A 23,586-nucleotide genomic window follows, 5' to 3' on the forward strand; every position below is an offset into this window, starting at 1 on the left:
CAGCTGGGACCCCACCCTGAGGTTCCAGAGCACCTCCTAGAAAGCACACGTTCTGTACAGCTCGTTGATCATGAGCATTTTAACAGAATGCTCTGATTTTCACCATTAAGTTCACTAGTGCGGTAGCAAGAAAATCCCCATTAGAATTGTGCTGCTGAGAAGTGACTGGCCAGCCCTCCGCGTGACCTGCCTCTGGGATCCAGGAGGACCTGGTGAAGCCACACGGTCTCGTGGCAGCAGGTGGAGGGAGCAGCCCCGGAGCCTAGGCCTTCTTGGCTCGCCCTCACCCTCCCTGTGCACCCGCTCTGTGCCCCTTGGAGCCAGCTGCCGGGGCCAGGCAGCCGTGGACCCGGGACCCACGCGCCTGTGGTTGAGCCTGGGCAGGGGGTCATGCATGTTGGTGCAGGGGCCAGGTCCTGGGACTTGTCTGGGAGGTGGATGTGTTCACACGCTGACTCTCCTCCTCTGCCAGGTGGATGACATCCTAGGAGAGGGCAGTGACGACAGCGACAATGAGAAGAGGAGGCCAGAGGAGGAGCGGAAGGAGCGGCCCCCACCCCGGGAGCCCCAGGCCACACCCGAGGCTACACCAAGCAGCAGCGAGAGGACCAGGGCAGGCAGCCGGGAGCCCAGGTAAGGGGGAGAGGCAGGGGGGGACGTCTGCAGGTGTGTCACAGAGCAGATCCTTCAGACTAGCATTTTCAGAAGGTTTCACTTATGGTGACGTGAACTTTTATCACGTTTGTGATTTCAGTTATTCCTCATGGAGATCTTTCTGCCCCTGGGCAAGCACTTTGTGTGTAGTGGGGTTAGTACGGACCCCAGGACGGTGCATGGCTGGCACAGCATGGCACAGACCCTGCCCCAGCTGGTCTTCTCTCAGCTTCCCCTTCTGCCATGGAGCATAGTGGGGCCGCCTCAGGGCTCGCTGCAGGTCAGTGGAGCAGGGCCGGCACACACGGCACACATGTGTGCCCTGCATGTGCTCTGCCGTAACTGGGCTCTCCCTCTGTGTGGGGGTGCTTCTCTATATCCGCTCGTCAGCTCTCAGCCCGTCTGGTCCAACCCTGGGATGTTCTGACAGGAGGAAACACTTCAGAAGAGCTTAGCTTGCTTGAGCGGCCCTGTTACAAACAGGATTGGGCCGGGATCAGAGCAACCAGTGGAGAGAGGGCAGAGGTTACTGGTTCCTGTTAAGTTTTACTCTGAGAGGGGATGCCATGTGCCACTGAGCCGTGGAGCAGGAAGATGTCATCCAGTCCCAGGGCGCTTGTGGACTTGCCAGTCCCGTGGCAGAACTTTCCAGAGCACAGTGGTGCTCTTCACGGTGGTGAAGTGCTGTCCAGTTATTTTAGGAGCTAATTGTTTGAGCTCTGTACCAGGGGAGGGTGAGCTGACATGATCATTGCACTGGGTTGTCTTCACCCCTGTGCAGGGGTCCCACCAGGGTCCCTGACGAGCTGGTGGGGCGGCACTGGCCAGTGCCCATGACACGTGACATCTTCTCACTGATGTATAACACACTCAGCTTCCGGTCTCGTGTTCTCTGCCAAGTAAAAGATTCCGAGCAGTTTTCACTAAGACTCAGAAAGGTCTGGTAGGAGCCCACTGGGAGTGCCCTCTCCTTGTGGGGACATGGCTGTGGGCGTGCAGCCAGCTGAGGCTTGGTGTGCACCGAGCCCAAGAGGGCACGTCGTGTCTCTTCATTTTCACCGGGTCATGTCCCAGAAAAAACAGGCCCCAGGGTTTTGCTCATGAAGAGCATTCGCTCTGATGAGGATCAGGTGCCTGCCTTCTAGACTAGAAGCAGCATGCTTGGTCCCGAGGGGCCAGGTTTCCTGCATCTCCATGCTCAGCCCTGCGCAGGGACAGAAAGCCCAGCCACCCACTTGGGAGTACCCGGTCTTAGGAAGCATCCAAACAAAAGGTACCCACCCAGCAACAAGAAGCTTGAAGTCCTCCAACATGTGGCCTGGGGGTCACGTTTGGTGGGGGCCGGGCCCTCGACAGGCGCCTCCTGAGTGTCCCGAGGCCAGAGGCTAAGACATCAGCTCAGACTCAGCTGGCCGTTTGGGATGCGCTCTTACCTCCTCAGAGCTGGCTTCCGCTTGTCCCCAAAGCAGGGACTCTGTCCGTGCTCCTCCCTGCCTGCTAACACCTGCTGGCCTGAAACTTCCCCCATGGGGCTATGTCAGGAGCTCCAGGGTTTCTCGGTGTGCCACATGGCTCTGAGCCCTACCACAGCAGAGTCAGGTGCACTGGCTCCCCAGCTGCTATCGCGGATGACAGGTTTGTGGACCTTGTTTCTTTCTGTACCAGGGAAGTTGGCAGACGTGCTTCTCTGTGTGTATTTCACCCTTGTTTATGGATCGTAGGTGGAAGTGAGTGGTGATGGGAATGCGGGGCTGGCTTCCACATGAGCGTCTGGGTGGCAGCACCTCTTGCTGAGTCCATTCGGCCAAGCTGCTCTGTGGGATCTTGAGGTCCCTTGAACTAGAGAGTCAGTTGTAATGGAAGGAAGGAGGCAATAATTTATCTGTGGTTCGTTCTTTTTTTTCAAATAACAAACATCAAATGCCTGTTTTACAGCACTTTCATTCCTCAACATAGGGATAAAAAAGTTAAGTATGTGTTTGAAAAGCATTTGCTCAAACCAGTTGTCTTCAAGATGTTAAAACATCATGCAGACACGTCATCATCACCACCGTTTGCAGGTGGCGAGGCGGCTGGCGTGGACAGTGTCCCCAGGGTCTCACATCAGGACCATCTGTAACCAACGTTTGCTCTCTGCTTACATTTGGGTGGGAAGCAGGGCACTGTGGGAGTCAGGGTAAGGCTCTGTTCAAACTGGAGTCAGTGAACAAGTGAAAATGACAGTGTTTCTACCACAAAACCATTCATTAACTCATTAACTGCCAAAAATACAGCGTCATGTAGTTGGTAACATTGAAGAAATCTGCCTGTAAAGGTTAATAACTGACATGCATCCAGGGTCCTGCCACCTGGCCACCTGGCCCCCTCCCTCTGTCCACAGAGCAGCAGGTGGCCAGCCTGTGCTGCAGATGCGCGGACAGCTGGGGGCCTCTCCTTCCAGAAGGCTCCGGCAGTCCCACGGCAGCAGGCACACTGGCTGCACTAACAGTGTACCTGCACAGGCTGCACTAGCAGTGCTTTTCGGTGTTGGGTGATGAACTGCACTAGGGAGATGTGTCGTTCGCTGGAAATAGTGGGGGAACATTGAAATCTGTAGTGGTTGAGAATGAGCCTTGCACAATGGTTGCAAGCCCAGAAAATGGCTCAGGTGGCTGGGGTGGACATTGGGACATTGTTGTGACCCCAGTACATCCTTTCCTGTGGAAGCCGGCAGGAGGCGGGAGCATCTCTGCTCACGTGGGCAGTAGGACATTCACGTGCTTCATGCCCTGTGGTAGCTGCATGGTGTGCGTCTGTACCAGGGGTCAGGGCCTTGTCTCCTGTTTCAGACCCCTGTGTGCGGGGGTCATGCTCTTGTGCACATGCATCACTCAGAATTCTGAAAGGTCAGAGGTACTTACGGTGCCAGCCTGACACTGGGTGGTCATGTGGCTCCAGGGAGGGTGGTAGAGGTGTCGCTCCATGAGTGCAAGTGGCAGTGCTTGTTTCTTTTCTTTTTTTTTTTTTTTTTTTGAATAATATGTGTATATATATATATTTTTTTTTTTTTTTAAGATTTTATTTATGTATTCATGAGAGACACAGAGAGAGAGATGCATAGACACAGGCAGAGGGAGAAGCAGGCTCCACACAGGAGCCCGACATGGGACTCGATCCCGGGTCTCCAGGATCACAGTCTGGGCCGCAAGCGGCGCTAAACCGCTGCGCCACCAGGGCTGCCCCGGCAGTGCTTGTTTCTTACAGCACAGTGTCTGGTGATCACTTCTCACCAACATGACATGTAAACAGTAGCGGCACCATGGTTCCATCTTACTGTCCTTTTCTCTTAGGGCTGTGCTCAGGCTGGACCCTCAGAGGCTTCCCCCTAAGGAAAGTGACTTTGCCAGAACAGCCAAGCTGGTCATTAGGCACACAGCAGCCGCCCTGGCCACAGAGAGGCCTGACCCAGCTGCTGCAGCACAGGAACCACAAGGCCTGGTTCCACTCAATGGAAAAGAGGCGGTGGGAGAAGCCGCTGGTGCACACGGCCCAACCTTGGAGCTCACAGAGCGACTCCCACATGACCTCCACAGGTGCACAACCACCGCAGGTGCGCTCCTGGGACCAAAGGATCATGCAGGGAAATGAGAGCAAGTAGATGGACGATGCTGCGAAATGCACCAGGGCCCGAGGGTCGATGGGAACCACAGAAGAAAGAATTAGCAGTGTGGCATGTGTGCTCAGAGACATGGGGCCATGGTAAGCTCTCCCACACGCCCACAGCAGGAGCAGAGGAGCACGAAGGCAGAAGGGCAGGAAACCTCCACCTGGATGGAAGGCATTCCCACACGCCTAGAAAGCTCGACTCCACGCAGGGTCAGCCAGAGATCCACACCCAGACACGTTGTGGTAACAGTGCTGAAAGCTGGAGACCACGCACATGGACAGCCGAGAGCACCTGCAGGACTGGCAGCCAGCTTCCCGTCAGAGACACAGCACATCCAGTATTGGAGAGGACCCCACAACCAGACAAAACTCCATCAAAAGTGATGGTGTGATGAGGATGTCCCCAGCTGGGATCGTCTCTGAAGAGAATTGGTTGCAAGCCAGCTTGCCTCACGAGAAAGACCGCAAGGAGCTGTCGTGCCCGGAAGCCAGGGACCTAGACAGAGCAGCATCCATGCAAACACCTTGAGCACCGTGCGGGGATTAGGGAAGCATCAGGCAGCTTGAATTTATACTTTTCTTCTTTCTTCATGTCATCAACACAAGGAGCAGTTGTGGACGGTGCTGTGTATGGAGTTGTCAGTGGGGCCTGTGGTGGAGAGCTGGAGTGTTCACTAGTGACCACACACAGGCCATAGGATCAAGATGCTTGTAAGAAACAGGAAGTTAGAAGGTTTGCTTGATGTGGTGTAAGTGTGTGCGTGTTTTCTTTCTTTCAGCTTCTGTATAAGCTGTAAAACGACGTACAGGGTACGGGTTCTAACAGTGTGTAGCACACGTAAACACCCCAGGAATGACAGAAAGGGCGGCCCTGAGCTAAGGGCTGCATCTGTGCCCATATCTGACCAGCTGAGACACGGATCAGCTTGCCATCCATCCTGACGATGTGACATGGGGTAGCAGCGCAGGGACGGCTGCCGTCCTACCGTGTTATGGGAGACAGGCTTGCTTAGTGCAAAAGAGGGCAGCAAAGATGAACGGGCTCAGAGCTTCACAATCCTGCAGCATAACCAGTGTGAGTGGGCAGTGATAGAGACCAGCTGTCCGGCTAGCGTCTGTGCTCCATGTGGTGAACGGTGCTGATGGAGCGAGTGGCTCAGCAGCACGTGGAAGCCGCATCGATCGTGGCAAGGCCAAGAGGCAGGAGACGGACAAACAGCCTCTGGGTCCCCCCACAAGCCTGTGGGACATGCCGGTGCCAGGAGTCATGTGAAAATGCAGCGTGCCCGTAGGGCCCGATACCACCGTTAAGAGAAGCTGCACCATAGGACCCGTCCTCCTGGTCCTGAACAGTGCGACCCCCGCCTCGGGGTGGTGGTCGTGGGGTGCCCGCACTGTGCCGATAGTGGTGCCTATGAGGTCAGGCCCTCGGGAGGCAGGGTGTGGAGGTGAAGGAGGTGCAGCAGCCTCCTGGTCTCCCCTGCGAGGGCATTAGGAGTTGTCTGGGGACGTCACTGTCAGGCTTTTCAGAAACTTGCAGCCACTGTGGTCCACATGGTTTGGTTTTGGCAAATGTCCTAGCCCAACACCTACACATTACTGTGAACCGCGCGTCGCTTGGTTCCCACAGATGCCCCTGCAGACCTTGCGGCCTGCTCAGGCTTTCCGGCCAGGATGTTCTTCAGACGGTGGGGGTTCCCTCAGTTCTTGTGAAGATTTGTGTCCATGGTTTTAGTGGCATAAACTTGCATCTGTGGAGAAGAGCCTCTGACCGACTGTCAGGCCAGGCAGTCAGAAGCCATGAGCACACTCCACGGCGTGACCTCAGGAGGCACGTGGACACCCAACAGCACACGCTGCCATGGCACCAACCTCACACTCACCTTGTGTGCCGTACGGGATTGTAGCAAAACCACTGAATCAAGTATTTTATTTTTTTAATACTTGCCCATGTCCCAAAGAGAATGGTGTGGATGTTGTTCCGGGTCCTTCTGTGACCTGGGTACGCAGGCCAGCAGTCCCCGCCCCAACCAGTGTCACGGGTGCACTCCTGCTGGAGCAGTGCTGTGTGACACGCTCTCCGCGGACACAGTCGCCTGCACACGGCTTGGGACTCTGCTCTGCCATGACCCCTTTCTTGGAGGCCCCTGCAGTGTCTACTTGGTGAGCCTGGCTCCGCAGACCAGTTTCCTTTTCAGCCCAAGTGTGAGTGCAACACACCTGCAGGCCAACAGGAGGGTCCTGGTGACAGGGAGCAAGGAGCTGGCCTGAGGCCCAGGGCCCTTGGTCTCTATGGCCCATGGCCGGCTGCCTTCTCCACGGCCACTGCAATGCCCCGCACAGACCACAGCATGCGGCGCGGTTTGGCTGCTGCCCCATAGTTGGTGTCAGGTGACCATATGGCCTGGGCAGGTTCCCTGTGGTCCTGCATGAGTCGCTGGCTGCTCCTGATGTCCATTCTCCTGGATCCTCGTGGTGAGAAGACGCCCACCATGCTCACGTGTACCCATGCTTACTTCACACTGGGCACGTGTTGGAGAAGGCAGCTAGCTGCCTCAGTGAGCCTTGTACATAGCTGTTTTGTAGCACACAGGCCTGGCCGTCCCACACATACGCACACGGCCTACACGAGACAGGTGTGTTTGTTGCGATAGTGACCTCGTCAAGTGCAGCATTGCAGCTTCTTTCTGCCAAAATAAACCAAACTGCTAACCAGCACATTGAGGAATACCTGCTGCATGGGTACTGCTTGATGGTCATTGGTCAGATGCCAGTGACAGGAACCATCACATGCGTAACGGGCAGCAAGCCTGAGGCGCCAAGTGTTCCCTTGCATCAGTGGTTCAGGACAGGACCATCAGGGAGGAGACATACATGTGTTGATGCTGTTCACGTTCCTGCTGGAGTCCACGCTGAGCATCGGATGATTTTCCAAGCTTTAGGTTTTCTCCAGATTCCATCCATTAGCATTTCTGTGCATCTGTGCAGTTGGTTTTAACAAGAAAATACAAATGCTATGTGTTGCACTCTTTAGTCGTTCACCGGCATTTATTAATAGTCATGACCAGCAGACCTGGTTCCAATTTCTGAAATAATTTTTTTAAAGGGAGAGGGAGGGACGCCTGGGTGGCTTAGTGGTTGAGCGTCTGCCTTTGGCTCAGGGCGTGACCCCAGAGTCCTGGGATTGAGTCCTGTATCAGGCTCCCGCAGGGAGCCTGCTTCTCCCTCTGCCTGTGTCTTTGTCTCTTTCTCTGTATATTTCTCATGAATAAATAAATAAAATCCTTAAAAATAGTAATAAAAAAATAATAAGATAAAGCCTGGCCCAAATGCACAGCACTGGACAAAGTGCTCTCAGGCGTCCAGGAAGAGGGCAAGTCTCCCCAGCATTTGGCCCACGGTGGAGGCTGGGGTACGACAGGGCCCCCCAGGGCTGCTGCTCCTACAGTGCCCCTCTGAGACCCCAAACCGGCCCCTTGAGCCTCATCTGCTGGCAGTATTTTTTTTTTAAGTAAATAGTGTCCAGGGTTTCAGATTTCTGGTACGGCCTAGCCGGTGTACACCAGCGTATACCGTGCGTGTGCTGCTATGGTGTGTATATGTGTGTGCACATGATTATTCAGGGGCTGAGCCTTGAGGGCAGTCCCTGCCTTGTCCCAGGAGGCTTGTCGGGGCCATGTCCAGGTGACCCAGGGCAGGCATGGGACCAGGTCTGTTCCCAGGCTGTGTCCATGTCCTCAGCTCAGTGTTGCTGCTCCCAGCTGGTGGGGTGAGGTGTGGCTGCACTAGCTGACTACCCCCACCCTGCAGAGCTGCAGAAATGCCCACATTCTGGGCCCTGTGCTTATGCTGTCCCCAGGTGGGAGGTGCCCAGTGCGGCGGAGCCTTGGAGTGGAACACAGGTGTCAGGTGCTGGCATGCACTTCAGTTTGTTGTCGGGGTGATTGGTTTTGACAGCCGCCTCACGAGGCGTGGGGGGTTGAGGCAGTGGACCATGTGACGGCCCCACCTGACCGCCTGGGGAGTACCTGTACATCCGTGTATGGGGGTGGCGGGGCTAGCACTGACACACCTGTCCTCCTGGTGCATTGTGTGCTTATTCGTGTTTGGTCTTGCTGGAGCCCTGGAAGGAAGGCTGGTCACAGCGGCTCCCGGGTGGTGGGATGGGCCCGGACAGCAAGCCCGCCCTCCGTCCTCCTGCCGTCCTCAGTCACACCTGCCACACTCAGGGCCTGGCCCTTGTCTCCCTGCATCCTCCAGGGCTACAGGTGGTCTGTCCCTGCTGGGACGCCCCTGAGCACAGGGAGCAGACAGAGCTTGTGCCGCGCTCCAGGTGTCCGAGCGCCACATCCACAGAGGACATGGCGCGCTGCGTGTGTATGTGCGTGTCCCTAGGTCCACGTGGGGTGCCAGCGTGTGGGTGCATGCGTGCCTGTGCGTGCATGTCGGGGCACGTGGATGCTGATGCCGGGGCGCGTGCCCGTGTGCACAAGTGTCTGACAGCCTGCGTCTGTCTTACAGAGGCCACAAGCGGAAGCTGCCTGAGGAGGACGCCGGCAGCGCATCCAGCGGGGAGTCCAGCGGGGAGGACGAGGAGGGCAGCAGCTCAGAGGCAGACGAGATGGCCGCAGCGCTTGAGGCAGAGCTCAACGACCTCATGTGACCTGTGGGGCAGGGTGCAGGGCAGACACCGCTCTATCCCTGGGGGGCTCCCGGCCGCATGGGCCCTTGCCTGAGGTTTCCTTTTCTCCGAGAAGACATGTATATTTGCAGAGCTCCACATACAGAAACAATAATTTTGCAGAAATAGGTGTTTTTAGAGGTTTTACTACAGAAGGTCTACTTTTCTAAGGGACAGTGTCCTGGGAGGTGGTGTGCCAAAGATGTCGCAGTGGCCCACACAGCCTGGTATGCAGTGGGCAGGCAGGACATGGGGCGGCACCCAGAGCTGCCCCTGTGGGCCAGGCAGCGGGCGGGTGCGCGGGGCCCTCCTCCTCCAGGACACAGATGTAAAGTTTTGTATATCTATTTCGCATTTGACCCACCAAGCGGATTTCTCTTTCGTTTAATAAAACTCCTTTTTGTAAGCTGGTTCCCTGGCGTGCTGTGCAGCAGGAGCACGTCACGGGGAGCAGATAACCTAGCTCACCCGTCTAAAGCGTGCCATGGCTGGCTGCTCATTGTCACACTACCGTGGGGAGGCCTTCAGAAGCGTGTCCCAGAGTGTGGAGAACAACGGAGGATTCTGTTCCCATGGTGATCAGGTTACAGGCACCGGACCCCAGATGACCCAGGACACAAGGCGGCTCCGACCCTGGCGACAAGCTGGAGAACAGGATTTGTCGTCCGCTGTATCCCCCAGACAGCTAGACGGCACATCGTCCCTGTCACTGGGGTCCTGGGTCTGACCCGCAGGCCCACCAGGTTCGCGCAGCTCCAGTGAGAGCAGGTCGAGGGCCCCTGTGCTCTGGTTCCCTATTTCAAGCACGTGGTGCTTCAGATGTGGCTCCTGCAGAGCCAGGGTGGTTTTGGTGGGAGAGTGGGCTGGGGCTGCAGGGCAGGGCCACCCCGGGGTAACACTGACTGGGAAAAACAGCCAACTCTGGCTGGGAAAAACATGCCAAATCATCTGTGCGACTGTCCCAAACGACATCTCAGTAGGAAGTTTTAATAGCCTCAAACTCACTTCCCTGAACATCAGGTTTGAGAAGTCTAGTCCATAGGAGGGCCATAAGGAAATCCATGATCAGAGTTTGAAGAGAGAACTGAAAGTCCACACAAAATCTTTGCACAAGCAGGTAATAAATTTTAGACCATTAACTTAGAGACATTGGAAAATCTGTAACTGGAAATTTAATGAAATTTTTCTTTCTTTCTTGGGAAATAGGATGTTGGAGTGGATCTCCTGTCCTGTCAGAGTTTTTTGTGTTTTCAAAACATGACCCTACCCGGTCTCAGGCCCTGTGTCCAGCAGGGGCGTGGGGTCAGGGCCGGGGGGCTGCGGCCGCGTCCAGGGGGTCTCCACACTCCATGGATGTCACGCAGTTGCACATGTGAAGGGTGGGCTCCGTGCTAGGGGAATCCTATCTCTGCAAAACGGTTGGTTTAAAATGAAATTCGGCCCTGCCATCTGTGCCCGCCATGTGCTGCTCTGTGTGCTCACCTACTCACCTGCAGCCTCGTCTGAAGTGCAGCTTTTCTGTGTTGAAAGGACCACCAGGAGGGAAAGTCCCCAGGCTGCTGACCTCACTGTAGCTTAACATTAGTCTAATTGTGACCTTTTAATACATAGAAATCAAAGATGAAGAGAAATGGCTAGAATCCTGCCACCATGTTGAATCACATTAAGGTTTCACTGTGCTGTTTTAGTCTGTGTATTATTAAATAGACTGTTTTAGAGCTGGATTGGGAAGGTACATACAGGCTTCCCATAGTCTACCGCCGACCCGTGACCTGTGTCCCCCAGCAGAGGCTTGTGTGTGTCACCATGACGAGCCTACCCTGGCACGTCCGTGGTGTGCATCAGGGTGACTCGGTGGTGTGCATCCCGTGGTCCAGACATGTAATGTCACAAATCCACCATTGGGGCAGCATATAGAGTCGAGTCGCTGCCCTAAAAATCCTTGGCGCTGCCTGTTGCAGGCTGCCCTGCAGCTGGACCCACAGCCTGTGGCCCCTTCACATAGGACATGCCCACTAGGTGCCTCTGTCTTCCTCAATATCCAGCACACAAAACCCAGTCTGCAAAATTCCTTAAGACAAACTGCCTGGTTTCTTCAAAACAATCTAAGGAAGAAAACAACCGAGGGAAACCTAGTGGTTAACTCCCAGGCCGTGGCTTATTCAGACGGCAAATCCCACGAGCTGGAAGCAAGACGGGCAGTGCGCCGTGGGTACCCACGGGGTGTACCACGTGCTCTAGATGACCTTCTTTAAGAGTTCCGTTTGTTAGGAAACACACTGAAATACAGTGTGTCTGAGACTGGCATCAAGACGACGATGAGGGAGGCAGATGGAGGGATGGAGCTCCTGGTGACAACAGCACCCCAGGTCAGTGGTGCCAGGCGGGAGCGCCACTTCCTGATGGACAGACAGCACGGACCAAGGCCTGCTCTGTACAGTGCCGCTGCACCCGGCAGGGCCAAGCACACACACGGCTTCAGGCACATCCCTGCTGTCTTTCTAAATCGGATTCGGGTTCATCTGTAGCAAATATAAGAAGGGACCGGTGCCAGTTTTCGGTGCTTATTTGGGAAGAAAAGGCTCCACGCAAAGCTGTGTGAGCAGCAGCTGCTCCCACGCCACAAGACTTGCCCCCATTTGGCTCTACACTGAGACCCTCTTGCCTTTGTTAACAACCTTGTGCCTCTTACACGCCTGAGGAAGACCAGATAGTGTGTTTTCTGAGCCCCCACAAATGAGAGAACTGGCTTTTCGCTGTTGTGTCCCAGGAAGGCCCCTGATGTTAGATCTTCGCTGGCCTGTGTCCCCATGGGAACCTGTGGGCTTGGTCCCACCCCTGAGATGCCGCCCCACATTGAAGGTCCCAGCTCTTTCCTCCAGAATGCTTTTAAGATTTTTATCTTTATAATTGTTTTATTTCAGGATTTCTTTGGATAGTATGTCTTTCTGGACATTTCTTGAATAGGAACCAGTCTGCAGGCAGGAATGTTTTTTTAGTTTAAACTGTCTTTGTTGCTTTCTGCCTGCTTACTCTGTGTTTTTTGGAAAAACTTTCTCTTTCCTGTCACTTGTCATTCCTTTGTCCTCTGTCCTGAATTTTGGTGGAACTTCTCCAGTTAGCGTCCATGCGGTCTCCAGTCCAATCCTCAAGAGGTGCAGCGCCTTACTCCTCCTGCCATGTCATCCTGGAGGCGGGAGAGCTTCCCTGCAGCATTGCCTCATTGCACCTGTTTCTCGTCACATCCACCTGGCGACCCGCACCTGACCACCTCCAGAACCTTCCACCCCATGTCCTATGCTGTTGCTTCCTCTTAGAGCACCTGGTTCTTCCGAAGTTTTCAAGTTCTTGTGTTTTATAATTTTGTAAAAGATAGTTTCTCTTACTCTGTTTTTCAAAGACATTAGGGTTTCTAAGAATGCATTCATTCTCAGAGGAAGACAGATCTGTCTGTCCTCAGAGCACAGTGGTTCAAGATGGTATCGCTGTCCTGTGTTGGCAGCAAAAGCAGCCCCCTGACCTGCGGGCTCAGGGCTCGGGCTTCCTCCTCTCTGCTCTCTGAGCAGGCTTCTTCCCTGCTTGGGGCCTGTGCACATGCCCTTTGCTCTGCCTGACATGCCTGCCCATCTCCTGTAGTGCTTGGCACGGCCCTGGCCTTGGAGGGACTGCCCCATGTCCCCACGTTGTCCGTGTCCTCGCTCCACCTGCTGTGTTCTTGGCTGGCTGAGCCCTGTGAGCAGGAGTGCTGTTTGCTGGGCTGTTGTAGCTCCTGCACTCCACAGACAACCTGGCTCCTAATAGAATCAGTGGAGTAAAGGAAGGAAGGGCTCAGCTCCCAATGTTTGCGGTCACGTCACGTGGTTGGACATCACGTCCTTCAGTTCACTTCTGTTCGGCGCCCCGGTGCCCTGTCGCCGGTGGGCAGGGAGGGGTGTGGCTGACTCCTGTGCCTTGGTCTCCTTAACCCCTGTGGGCTGAGAGCAGGTTGGGGAAAAGAAAACTTCTACCTGAGAAGTTTTAGAAACCTTTTAAAAGATACTTTCTTTAATTTAGTGTGGAACATAGTGATACATACAGAAGAGTGTTTATGAAATGTGTGTGCTCTTTAAAGAGAAAGTAGACAATAGGTCAGTTGGGCAAGAAAGAGAAAAGGCATCCAGACGGGGAAGACGGTGTCCGCGGGCGACGCTTGGCAGGTAGAACACCCACAGAAACCCTCAGGAAGAGCGCCCTCCAAGGCTGCAGGGGCGGGATCCATGGTAAAGCAACTGTTGTATTTCTGTAACTAGCAACGAGTGACCCAAAATGAAATTGAGAAAATAAATCCACCTACAATTACACTGAAAAGAATAGGAAGGCACGTGCACACCGTGCACTGAAAGCCTCGCTGGGACATATGAGTGGGGGTGTCTGTTCCTGAGCCAGAGCACAGGCTGTTGTGCTGCTGACACCCCCGGCTGCTGTGTGGCTCCCACACCACCCGCCGGGGTCCCAGCACCTCGTGTGCAGACCCGTAAGCTGCTGTGGAAACATGAGCAACCCCCATTGGTCCAGTTGATCCCAAGGAGCAGGAGTGGACTCGGCAGATTCACGCTCTGGCCTCAGAGCCATGGTGACGACAGTGTGGCTGCGTGTGGGGGCTGCAGTGGGACTCCCCCACTCCATCCGCAGCATGAATGGAGAGAACAAAAAGCCTACATGGAAAAGCCAAAGCAGGGACGCCCCTGGAGGAAACATCTTTGTGGGTCTCACGTATCACTGATTCCTTGGGCACATCGACCAACGCCCCCACACGGGCAGGTCACAGACTTCGTTGCATTTACAACCTGGGCACTTCAACTGGTGCAGTCAGGAGAGTGAGGACCCACAGGAACCACATCTGGTAAGACCGGTGTCTGGAATATGGAAGGACTCAATAAGACAACCGCGTTGTCAAAGGGACCAGAGATGGGAGCTGATGGCTCTGCAGAGGGATATACCTGTGTCCAAGCCCAGCGTAGCCTCCCGCATGCAAGCTGGGCCACGTGGTAGTACAGTAGGTCCATTAGGGTTGTGTTCTCGTTGATTTAAAGTACTTGGATTATATATTTTTTAATTATATAATGAGCTCCTGGGTGGCTCAGTCGGTGACGCATCTGCCTTCAGCTCAGGTGCTGGGATCGAGTCCTGCATCCCACTTCCTGCCCTGTCTCTGTTCTTCCCCCAGCTGCTTGTTCACCCTTCCTTTCTCAAGTAAATCAAAAGAGAATCTTTAGTAAAAATACCACTAGTATAACAAAAAGACAACAACGTGTTGGTGCTGTGAACAGACCCCTTACAGCAAATACATGTGTATAGCGTGTCACATGTGTGCGTACAAATACATACTGTTGGTTCTGTGTCTGATTTTGAAGTGTAAGAGGGGAATCCTCTTCCTCACATAGCATATTACACATTTGGCGTCTGTCTGTGTCACGGCAGGTAGCTCGCAGGCACCCGTGTCCTCGGTTCTCCTGTTAGGGGAACATTCCCAACCGTGTGTCTGTTCTCTTCATAGGTGCTGCTTCCAGCTCCTGATGCGGTTGGGCTGCACGGGATGATCTGTGTCCTCAGTCACCTCACCAGGGTTGGTCTTTAGTGAATGTCCTAGACAGAGCTGCCACTTCCCACACCCCTCACAGGCCAGCAGGGCCATGTCTGTGGACAGAACCTTCCAGGAGCCCTGCAGGCCACCAGCCTTCCCTGACCGTCTCCAGGACCTGAGTCCCGCACTCAATGGACTGACCTTTCAAATCCTGCCCTGTCCTCGTGCATGTGGATGACCAGTCATGGTCCCAAGACAGGAAGATACTCTCCTTCCCTGCGGGCCATTCCTAGATATGGTGTGGACCCCCAGAGTGTGGGCTGGGTGCAGTGCACACACACTGGCCACCTCCCTGCAAGACTTGGGCACCTGCCTGGTCAGGCAGCGTTTTCTCCACCTCGGGCAACACGTGCATACAGCAGGGGCTCAGTAAAGGCTGGAGAAGATTCGAGCTGAGTTGCTGAGCCACGGCCCTCAACCCACAGGGTTACATGCGTTGGGCTCTGACCCCCCATGCGTCCTGGGGCTGCGGGTCTGTCACAGATCGCAGGGCTTTTGGGATGACCAGCAGCCGCAGCCCCACGACCCTGCTGTGAGCTAGCAGGGGAGCCCCCAGCCCCCAGCACTAGCCCTGTTGGCACAGCTGCTGCTGCCCCGTGATGCAACATCAGGCTCACAGGCCAGCTGTCTCCCTGTCTCTCCTGCTCCGTGGCCCGAAAAACAAACACACCTCACCTCCTGTGTGCCTCGTCCAGGCTCACCTCCTACCACAGAGCCCTCCATGTGGACAGGCTGGCCTATGGGTGTCCCAGAGCACTGCCCAGCACCAGCCCCCTACACGGGCCGCTCAGCACCAGGGACCGCCCCCCCACAAGTGGTTCAGCACCGGGGCCCCCCCCACACACATGGGCCCCCAGCACTGGGGATCCCCCCACGTGGGCCTCTCAGCACCCAGGACTACCCCCCCACATGGCCCCCAGCACCATGGACCCCCCCTGATGTGGGCCCCTCAACAGCCGGGACCCCCCCACGCAGGCCACCAGCACCGAGGACCACCCCCATGCAACCCCTCAGCTCCCAGGACTCCCCCCACCCACGCGGTCCCTCAGCACCCAGGACTCACACACACAGCCCCCCAGGACCCCCCCATGTGGCCCCTCAGCACCCAGGAGTCCCCCTCACATGGCTCCCCAGCACTGGGGACCCCCCCACACAGGCCCCTCAGTACCAAGGATCCCCTGCCCCCTCCCCACCCCAAGTCCTATGGAGGGTGGTTTCCAGGCAGCCTTTTCCGTGTCCTTCCCGGGCCCCAGGAGGATTCCCCTCCTAACCCGGCCGCGGACGCCCAGAGTCAACACCTTGTTGCCTTCAGTTGCTTTTAGGAAACGTCATGTGGGGGCTCCACACCACCCAAGAGCAGTTCCCAGCCCACCCCACACTGGCCTGTGGGATCTTAACCTCAAGGTCGCCCTGTGGGGGAGGGCCATCTCTCTGCCCCCCAGGTCTGTCCCGAGCAAGCAGGAGCTGACCAGCCGGGTCCCTCGTCCCAGTGCCCTTGGGGGGCAGGGGCGGCAACATGCTCCCAGCCCTGCATGAGGGGACCCCAGCATCCTGGGCTGAGCGCTCATGCAGGGTCACCCGAGCTTTGGGGGTGTGGGTGCCCTGCCCCAGGGTTAGAGCTGCGCAGTGGAGAAGAGGTCAGCGCCCGGCTCACCTCCCGCAACACGGAGCCTGTTCCCTGCACCGTTAGTGCCTTGTGTGTCCTCGTCAGGAAAACGGGAGGACAGAGAACGCGTGAGAGCCAGGAAGTGTTCGAGCGCTTATCAGTCTGTGCCCCTGGATCCCCAAGACGGGGGATGGGGACACGGCCCATGCTCCTGACAGGCCCAGAAACACCCTGCTCTGCTTCAGGCCATTGTTACTAAGATGGTGGATGGGGGCGCCTGGGGGGTGGGCCTCAGGGGTGTAGCGTCTGCCTCGGCTCAGGTAGTGATCCCGGGCCCCAAGACTGATTCCCTGCATCAGGCTCCCCGCGGGGAGCCTGCTTCTCCCTCTGCCTGTGTCTCTGTCTCTCTCTGTGTCTCACATGAATAAGTAAGTCTTTTAAAAAATAAAATGGTGGAGGCAGGGAGTGCAGGCAGCTGGCTGGGGCCTCCAGCGGCTCCCCAGGAGGGCCTGGCTAAGAACTAGCTGAGCCCGAGTCGGGCACCTCGCACCCCCAGGCCTGGCTGAGCCGCCACGGGGGCTGTGGCCACAGGCCCACTGTCCTCAGGAGCTGCCCTAGGGCCCCCCGACCCCTCCTGCCGTTGCTGGATGGACACACGCCGGACTACGGCCCCCTGGCCTTCCGTGGCCCAAGGCATCGGCAGTGAGGCCTGCACATGGATCCGGGCACCATGACCCAGGAGAGACCAGGCCGCCCTGCCCCGCCTTGTGTCACCCAGCGACACGCCCAGTGGCCTCCCTGACCATCTCAGGCCCCACACCCAGCGGCCTCCCCCGTGAGTCGGGGCAGCTCCGTCCCAGCGGAGCTGGGCTGACAGGCCTCATAATGGGGAGCACAGCGGGGCCAAGGGTCCAGGGGCACAGCAGGAGGGGCATGCACCACCGTAGGACCCCTGGGCCCCGCCCACTGAACCGGCCTGCACATCCAGGTGGCAGGACGTGGCAATCAGGGCCACAGACTGCCCCGCTCAGCCGGAAGGAAGCTACCCTGCCACCACCCACCATCCCCGCCCACTCAGCCCCCGGGTGCTAGGCCCAAGCTGTGTCGGAGCACAGCCCCGCTCAGCGGGTGCCCCTCGATGCTCCAGGGCAAGGGGCCCTGTGTTCTCACCATGTCTGCTTGCACGCGTCACATGCACCTGGGGACAGCCGTTCCCCTGCAGCCCTGCACTGCGCACAATCCCGTGGCCGCAAGCCTCAGGTGCCTGCCACGTCCAGAGGTCCGGCCCCGCTGGGCGGCCCCACAGCACCTCCACCTGGCGTGGCCCGTGAGGAAGGTGTGCGGAGAGTGTCCTGACTGATGCAGGACACACCGTCAACACTCAGCACCTGTACTTAGTGCACGTGACCCTACACACACACTCAGCCCGACATGCACACAACCCGGCCGATGACCTGAGACACGGTTTCCCCTCGCACTCCCCTCGCCACTGTTCAGCTGTGGCCACAGCCCGGTACCGACCCGAAGGCTCTGTGGCTCCTGCGCTCCGCCCACCGCGTGAGTCGATGAGGCACGTTCCCCACGTCCAGGAAGGTCACAGGAAAGGCAGGGGCGCAGCAGAACGTCAGGGCCGCTATTCCCGGCTCTCTCTCCCCCAGGCAACTGCATTCCAGGAAAGTCCATGGATTTCAGACTCGAACCTCAGGAAGGGATGTCCTGGTGGCTGAGCTGCTGCAGTGGAGCCTCAGGCTCAAGGTTGGGACTAACTGGGGGTTGCACCACATGGGAGGAGGGCTGGGGAAGCCCCTGCCCCAGAGCCACCCTGATGGGCCCAGTCAGCCCTGGGGACTCGGAGGCCCCAACCCACACCCGCTGCTCGGCCTGCAGGAGACGGACAGGGTGTCTGCTGCCCCCGAGCCCTGGGGACACCCTGGCCTCCAGGGATCATGTCCAGTCCAGACCAGGCGGCCGGGTCTGTGGGGAGGAGCCAGCACCATCCTTGCCCACAAGCCCTGGCCGGGCGCTAGGCAGAGGCAGGTGGGGTCTAGGCACATTCTTGGGGTGGGGTGGGCCGAGGGTCTGCCTCCCCACTGCCCAGCCCGCTGCCCACAGGTGTCCTCTCCACTGAAAAGGGAAGTGAGAATCTCGGCCACACGGTGTCATCCCCAGGGCAGCAGCCTGAGACCCAGCAACCCTGCCCAGCAGCCCTGACTGAGCTGGCCCAGCCCTCTGGGCAGCTGTGGGGACACCCAGCAGGCCCCACAGGGATGGCTCTTGGGAGGGGAAGGAGCCCCTGGGAACAGTGAGCGGTGAGCGTCGCTTCAGAAACCATGAGTGCACAGCAGGGTGCCTTCCAGACATTCTTCCAGCAGGGCAACTGGGCTGACAGCTCCTGCACTCTGGAGGGTGGGGGGGTGGCGCTCGGCTGCCCTGCGGGGAAGTCCACTGGGCAAGACCCTGGTGGTCAGCATGGGTTCCCTGCCCCACGTCTCCGCCCACAGGGGATGCTACACATGAGGACTGCTTCCTGCAAGTCCTTCCTTCTGCCCCAAATGGTCCTGGACACTAGCCCCAAGCCCTGGTGTCCTCGCTGTGGTGGGGCGGACGGCAGCCCAGGACCAAAATATGCAGCTTTGCCCCTGTGGCACCCACAGAGCTCTAGGGACACAGAGGCGGGGCCGTGCCCAGCTGCTCAGCCTCAAGCAAACCAAGGTTTGTTTCTTCCACAGGGAGACTGAGGATGTGGCCAGGGCACCCGGGGGACTCATCTGCCTTGAGCTCAGGTCATGACCCGGGGCCTGGGGTCGAGTCCTGCGTCAGGCTCCCTGCTCTGTGGGGCATCTGCTCCTCCCTCTGCCCCCCCACCCCCACCCAGCCTGCTCGCTTGCTCGCTCACTCACTCTGTCTCTCAAAGAAAGAATCTTGAGCAATAGCATCTTCCCCGGGCGTGTGTGTAGCTGGCTGAGCAGAGGGAGGTGCCTTCACCAGTGCCGCGGCTGTGACACCGAGTCCCGTGGTGCGAGCCCATCAGAGGTTCAGAAACCGGGGAAGGGGACCCAGAAGCTCCTTCACAACACAGAACCATTCCCGGGGATGACATGCACTGTCCCCCACATGGCTACTCACACAGGCCCAGAAAGTCTCCACAGTAACAGCCATTTACAGGCAGAAGCGCAGGTCCCTGTGACCCCCATGTGCAGCTCACACACCTATAGGTACCTCTTGTTTGTACAGCGTGACCCTGGTCATTGGGAGGGGTCAGCTCTGATTTGCAGCTCTAACTCTTTCAGGAAGAACGTGGCTCCTGGTGCACACGTGTCAGGGCTGTCAGGGAAGTGACCCATTTCCCACCTAGCCCTGGTGACAGGGCCGCAGTGACAGGGTCCCGGTGACACGCCCCAGTGTCAGGTCCGTGACAGGGCTGCAAACTAAAGCACAGATGTCTGCAAAAGAGAAGAGAAACAACTACAACATGAAAGTCACGTCTGAGGCCCCACAGGCCAACTGCCCCCCCCCCCCCCCCCACCGAGGGGACTTGTGCAGATGAAACCACACCTGTGATGTCACCTTTCCCTTCAATGAAAGTCATTCTGAAAACACAGGCACAGACCAGAGCCCAGGACAGGTGCTCATCATGACAGGAGGACACGTCGGTAGGACAGGAGGACGCCCCGACCAGAGAGGAGGATGCCTCGGCCAGACGGGAGGACACCACAGTTGGGACATCCCTGGGGAGCATGGAGCTTCGAGGTGACCTCACTCGGGATGTCACCGCACGTCCTTAACGAACAGAGTAGCCAGGGGCTCCCTCAACCCCCACATCCAGTGGAAGGAAGCAGAAGCTGCCCCCTTGGGCCAACAGGGCACCATGTCACTGAGACTGCCCTGGAAGTGACAGCAGGGAGGGTGGGGGTGCCCACAATGCCGGTGTCCAGGTGGGGCCGCGTGGCTTAGAGACGCGGTTGACGTCTGTGTAGCTGACCCGGGGACGACGTCTTCTGCTCCAGGGTCAACCCCAGGACCTCCTGCTGCCCCTCCAGTCTCATCCTGTTGGGTCTCTGACAGAGCCTCAGGCCGTGTTGTGACCGGGACTGGGCGAGGAGTCCTGGTCACCGTCCGCCAGCCTGGGCCCCTCCATGTCCTCTTGGTCAGTCCCCGCTGTGCCATGACGGAGCTCCGCCGTGGCACCAAGCCCTCCCTTGTCCCCGCAGGTGGTGCCAGGTGTCCACGGAGCCATATCACCCGTGGACCTTGGTGGCCGGGCGAGCGTCATCTGCCGGCTTTCCACTCCACCTCGTAAGCATATGTATGGGGAGGGTGCACACACCTGCCGCCCACGAGTGACCTGCAGCCACTACTGCTGAGGGTTCTGCTGAGGTTCTCCCCCACCGCCAGGGGGAGCCTGTGCCTGGACACGCACACTTCTGGCGGGGCCTCGTGGCGCACAGTCCTGGGAGACCCTCAGAGGCAGCGTCCAAAGGACAGACGCCGTGGCAGCTCTCGTTTGCTCTGAACACAGACAGCAACGCTGCCCCTCGTCCACCTGAACCTCATGGGTGCATCAGCACTGCATGAAGAGCTGCGTCGGTCTTGCAAGGTTTCCAGAACATCAGGCCAGGATTGCCCACTGCCAAAAGCAGGGCCTCAGGACCACCCTGCCCGCTCCTGGCACACGGCTCCTCAGTGAGGAAGCTAAAGATGCACAAAGTGCAGACAGACGGACAGATGGATGCTCCCCCCTCCCCCCCAAAGCAAGCTTTCCTAGGGGAAGAGCATCTGATCTCAGGTCAGAAGCCAGAAAACAGTCATTGTCATGATGGAGGGTCCTGAGGGGGCAACCAGAAGGGACAGTTAGGAGATGGGGGACAGCAGGCTCCAGCCTTCCTGTAGGAGGAGGAGGTGGGCGGCGTCCTGGGGGAGGGAGGATCCTTGCAGATCCTCAAGGAGGAGGGAGACTGGGCCACTCAGAGGGCGACAGACAAGGATCTTCTTCTGTGTGTTTAGAAATATCAAGGTCACGTGCCATGTGTCAGAGAAATGATGGAGAGAAACATGCTGAGGATGACACTCGTCCGGCGTACACAGCTTCCACATGGATGGACATGTGTATGTTGGCAGCGCAACAGAAAAAGTATATATTTAGCAACAGAAAAAGGTATAAACATGAAACCCACAAACATATGAACTTAAATCCTGTTTGCATATATTACACTATAAATACCTACGTTCCTGCGGAGGGAGAAGGCAGCCCCGCAACCTGGCAGCCCCGCAGACCCACACATGGCTTTCACCCCCACCCCACCCCCACCCCTGGTTTGCGGGAGATCCTCCCAGACTCTGTCGCTGCTGCAGCTACTCTGGGGCCGCAGGAGTGAGGGCTGGGAACCCCAGGGTCCATCATGGCCATAGGCTTCCTTCTGTGTCCGATCCTGAGACCCCCCAACACCTGTTGCCTGCTCTCACCGTAGAGGGCCCCCCAGAATGGCACAGCAGCTCTCACCAACAACAGGGCCTTTTAAGGGAGGCAGAAGCCGGTGGGGACCCAGGGTCACCGGCCCAACAGGGTGCCTCCCCTACCCAAGGGCCTGCGCTCTTACAGCACTGACCTGGTGGCCTGAGGACCAGTGGTGCCAACCGGGCACCAGAAGTGGGGGCTGCAGGCCTCCGTCAGGCCCCACGTGTCATCATGTCATCCCCCTGCTCCATGCCCTGACCTTGGCTCCCTCTGTCTATGGGCACAGCCCTGGGAAGCAGGGACAGGCTGGCAGGGACAAGCCAGAGCCCCCGAGGCCACGCCCCATAGGCCAGGGTGTCCTGGATGTGGAAAGCACATGGGCACACACCCGGTGCACCCCAAGGTTGTAAGCACCAGCTGCCTGCTGTCTGCTAACCTAGTCCTTCTGCACCCCACCCACTCCAAGGACGTGGCTTCCTGGGGCTCCCGCACCCCATACCCCACATCTCCATGTCTCCAGAGAAGGCCCTGGCACTGCGCATAGCCAGACAGGGGAGCCCGAGTGACCACAGAGAGCGCCAGAGGGGGAGGCGTCTATCAACGCTGTGGCCCACATGAGGGCGACACCCGAGGGGGCTGCTCTGTGGGGAACGGGCCCCAGACCTGAGGCAGGGGTTGAAGCCAAGACTGTGAATATGGGGAGTTGGTGACAGTGAGCCTGGCCTTTCTGTGATCTCAGGGGGGGCAGAAACCAGGAGCCCAACAGCTGCTCCCCGCTGGGAGGCAGTGCTGTCCTCAGTTCAGGGGGGACACGGTTCAGGGGGGACGTGTGCATGGGAAGTGCCCAGGACTCCGGATGTTGGGTCAGCTCGTCGAGTCTGCATGGAGTCAGGCTGCGAGCAAGGAGCTGCAGAAACAGGTGGGTCCCTGCGGAGGAAGGACGGCCTCCATGCACAGAGTGCGTCTGAGAGCCCTGAGCCGGCACTCGGGATGCATGGGTCCGGGGAGGACACCCAGCTGGCGACGTTTAGCACAGGGGAAGCCTGGCTCACACCATCGGGGACACGCGGAAACAGCGAGGCACAGACACCAGAGGCAGGTGAGCGTCCCCCACAGTGGAGTTCCCTCGCTCCCCATGCTGCCTCCTGCACTGCCTGGCCCTCTCTGCCAACGCCCCATGCTGCGCTCCACCCCCCCCACCTGCCTCTTGGGCCAGGTGTCAGCGCCCACCATCTGGCTGTCACTCAAGGCCTGTCCTCCTAGGACCCGTCCAGTCCCTGTGCGGCTGAGATGTGGCAGCTGCTCCCACCAAAGGAACATGGCCTGCAAGGTCTGCTGGAGGAGCTGTGGGGCACATGCTGCCCTACAAGGAAGGGGGTCCTCTCCGTGGGTGTGCGGCCCAGGCTCAGGGGCTCAGGGGCCCAGGGAGGAGGCACCTGAGATGGGTGTTCGCCCCGCAGGGCAGTCAGCCCAGTGCGCGGTCATCACCCACACTGGTTCCAAACCCCGGGGGATCAGGCACCTGCTGACACCACCCGTGCCGTCCTGAGTCAGCTCCCTCCTTGGCGATGAGGGGGCCTGCATCCCGGGAACTGTGGCCTCACGTCCCACACATTCAGAATTAAAGGAGGAGGCTTTCTTACTCTTGCTACACTGAACAAAATATTCACTCAGTGCCAGGCACATGGTTCACACAGGACACACGGGGCACACAGAACACACGGGGCACATGGAACACACTACTCTGCATGAGGAAGGCCCGTGTGTCAGAAGCTTCTGTGGGAGGAGAAGCCCCCGAGCACCGAGCACCCTACCGCCGTGCCTTGACCACGGGCTTCCATCTGCTCTGTGCCCCAGTGACACCCTCCAGCAGCCGCCCCACGGCAGGTGTCTGACTGCGTCCAGGTCAAGAAAGCCACAGG

General features: G+C 57.9%; 1 protein-coding gene across 5 annotated transcripts in view; it reads left to right on the forward strand.

The window, feature by feature from the left end:
- Positions 1–9,386, forward strand: part of CTDP1 (CTD phosphatase subunit 1) — a 53,723-nt gene extending 44,337 nt beyond the window's left edge. For all 5 annotated transcript variants that reach the window (XR_012001602.1, XM_025997778.2, XM_072758151.1 and 2 more), the window contains 2 exons: positions 473–633; positions 8,821–9,386. Coding sequence is in view for 4 of the 5 variants with exons in the window: in XM_025997778.2 (XP_025853563.1) it covers positions 473–633; positions 8,821–8,962 (303 nt within the window). In the remaining variant the exon portion in view is untranslated. The remainder of the gene's footprint in view (positions 1–472; positions 634–8,820) is intronic.
- Positions 9,387–23,586: the final 14,200 nt, after the last annotated feature.

This window comes from Vulpes vulpes, chromosome 5, assembly GCF_048418805.1.
Source record: "Vulpes vulpes isolate BD-2025 chromosome 5, VulVul3, whole genome shotgun sequence".
Classification (NCBI taxonomy): domain Eukaryota; kingdom Metazoa; phylum Chordata; class Mammalia; order Carnivora; family Canidae; genus Vulpes; species Vulpes vulpes.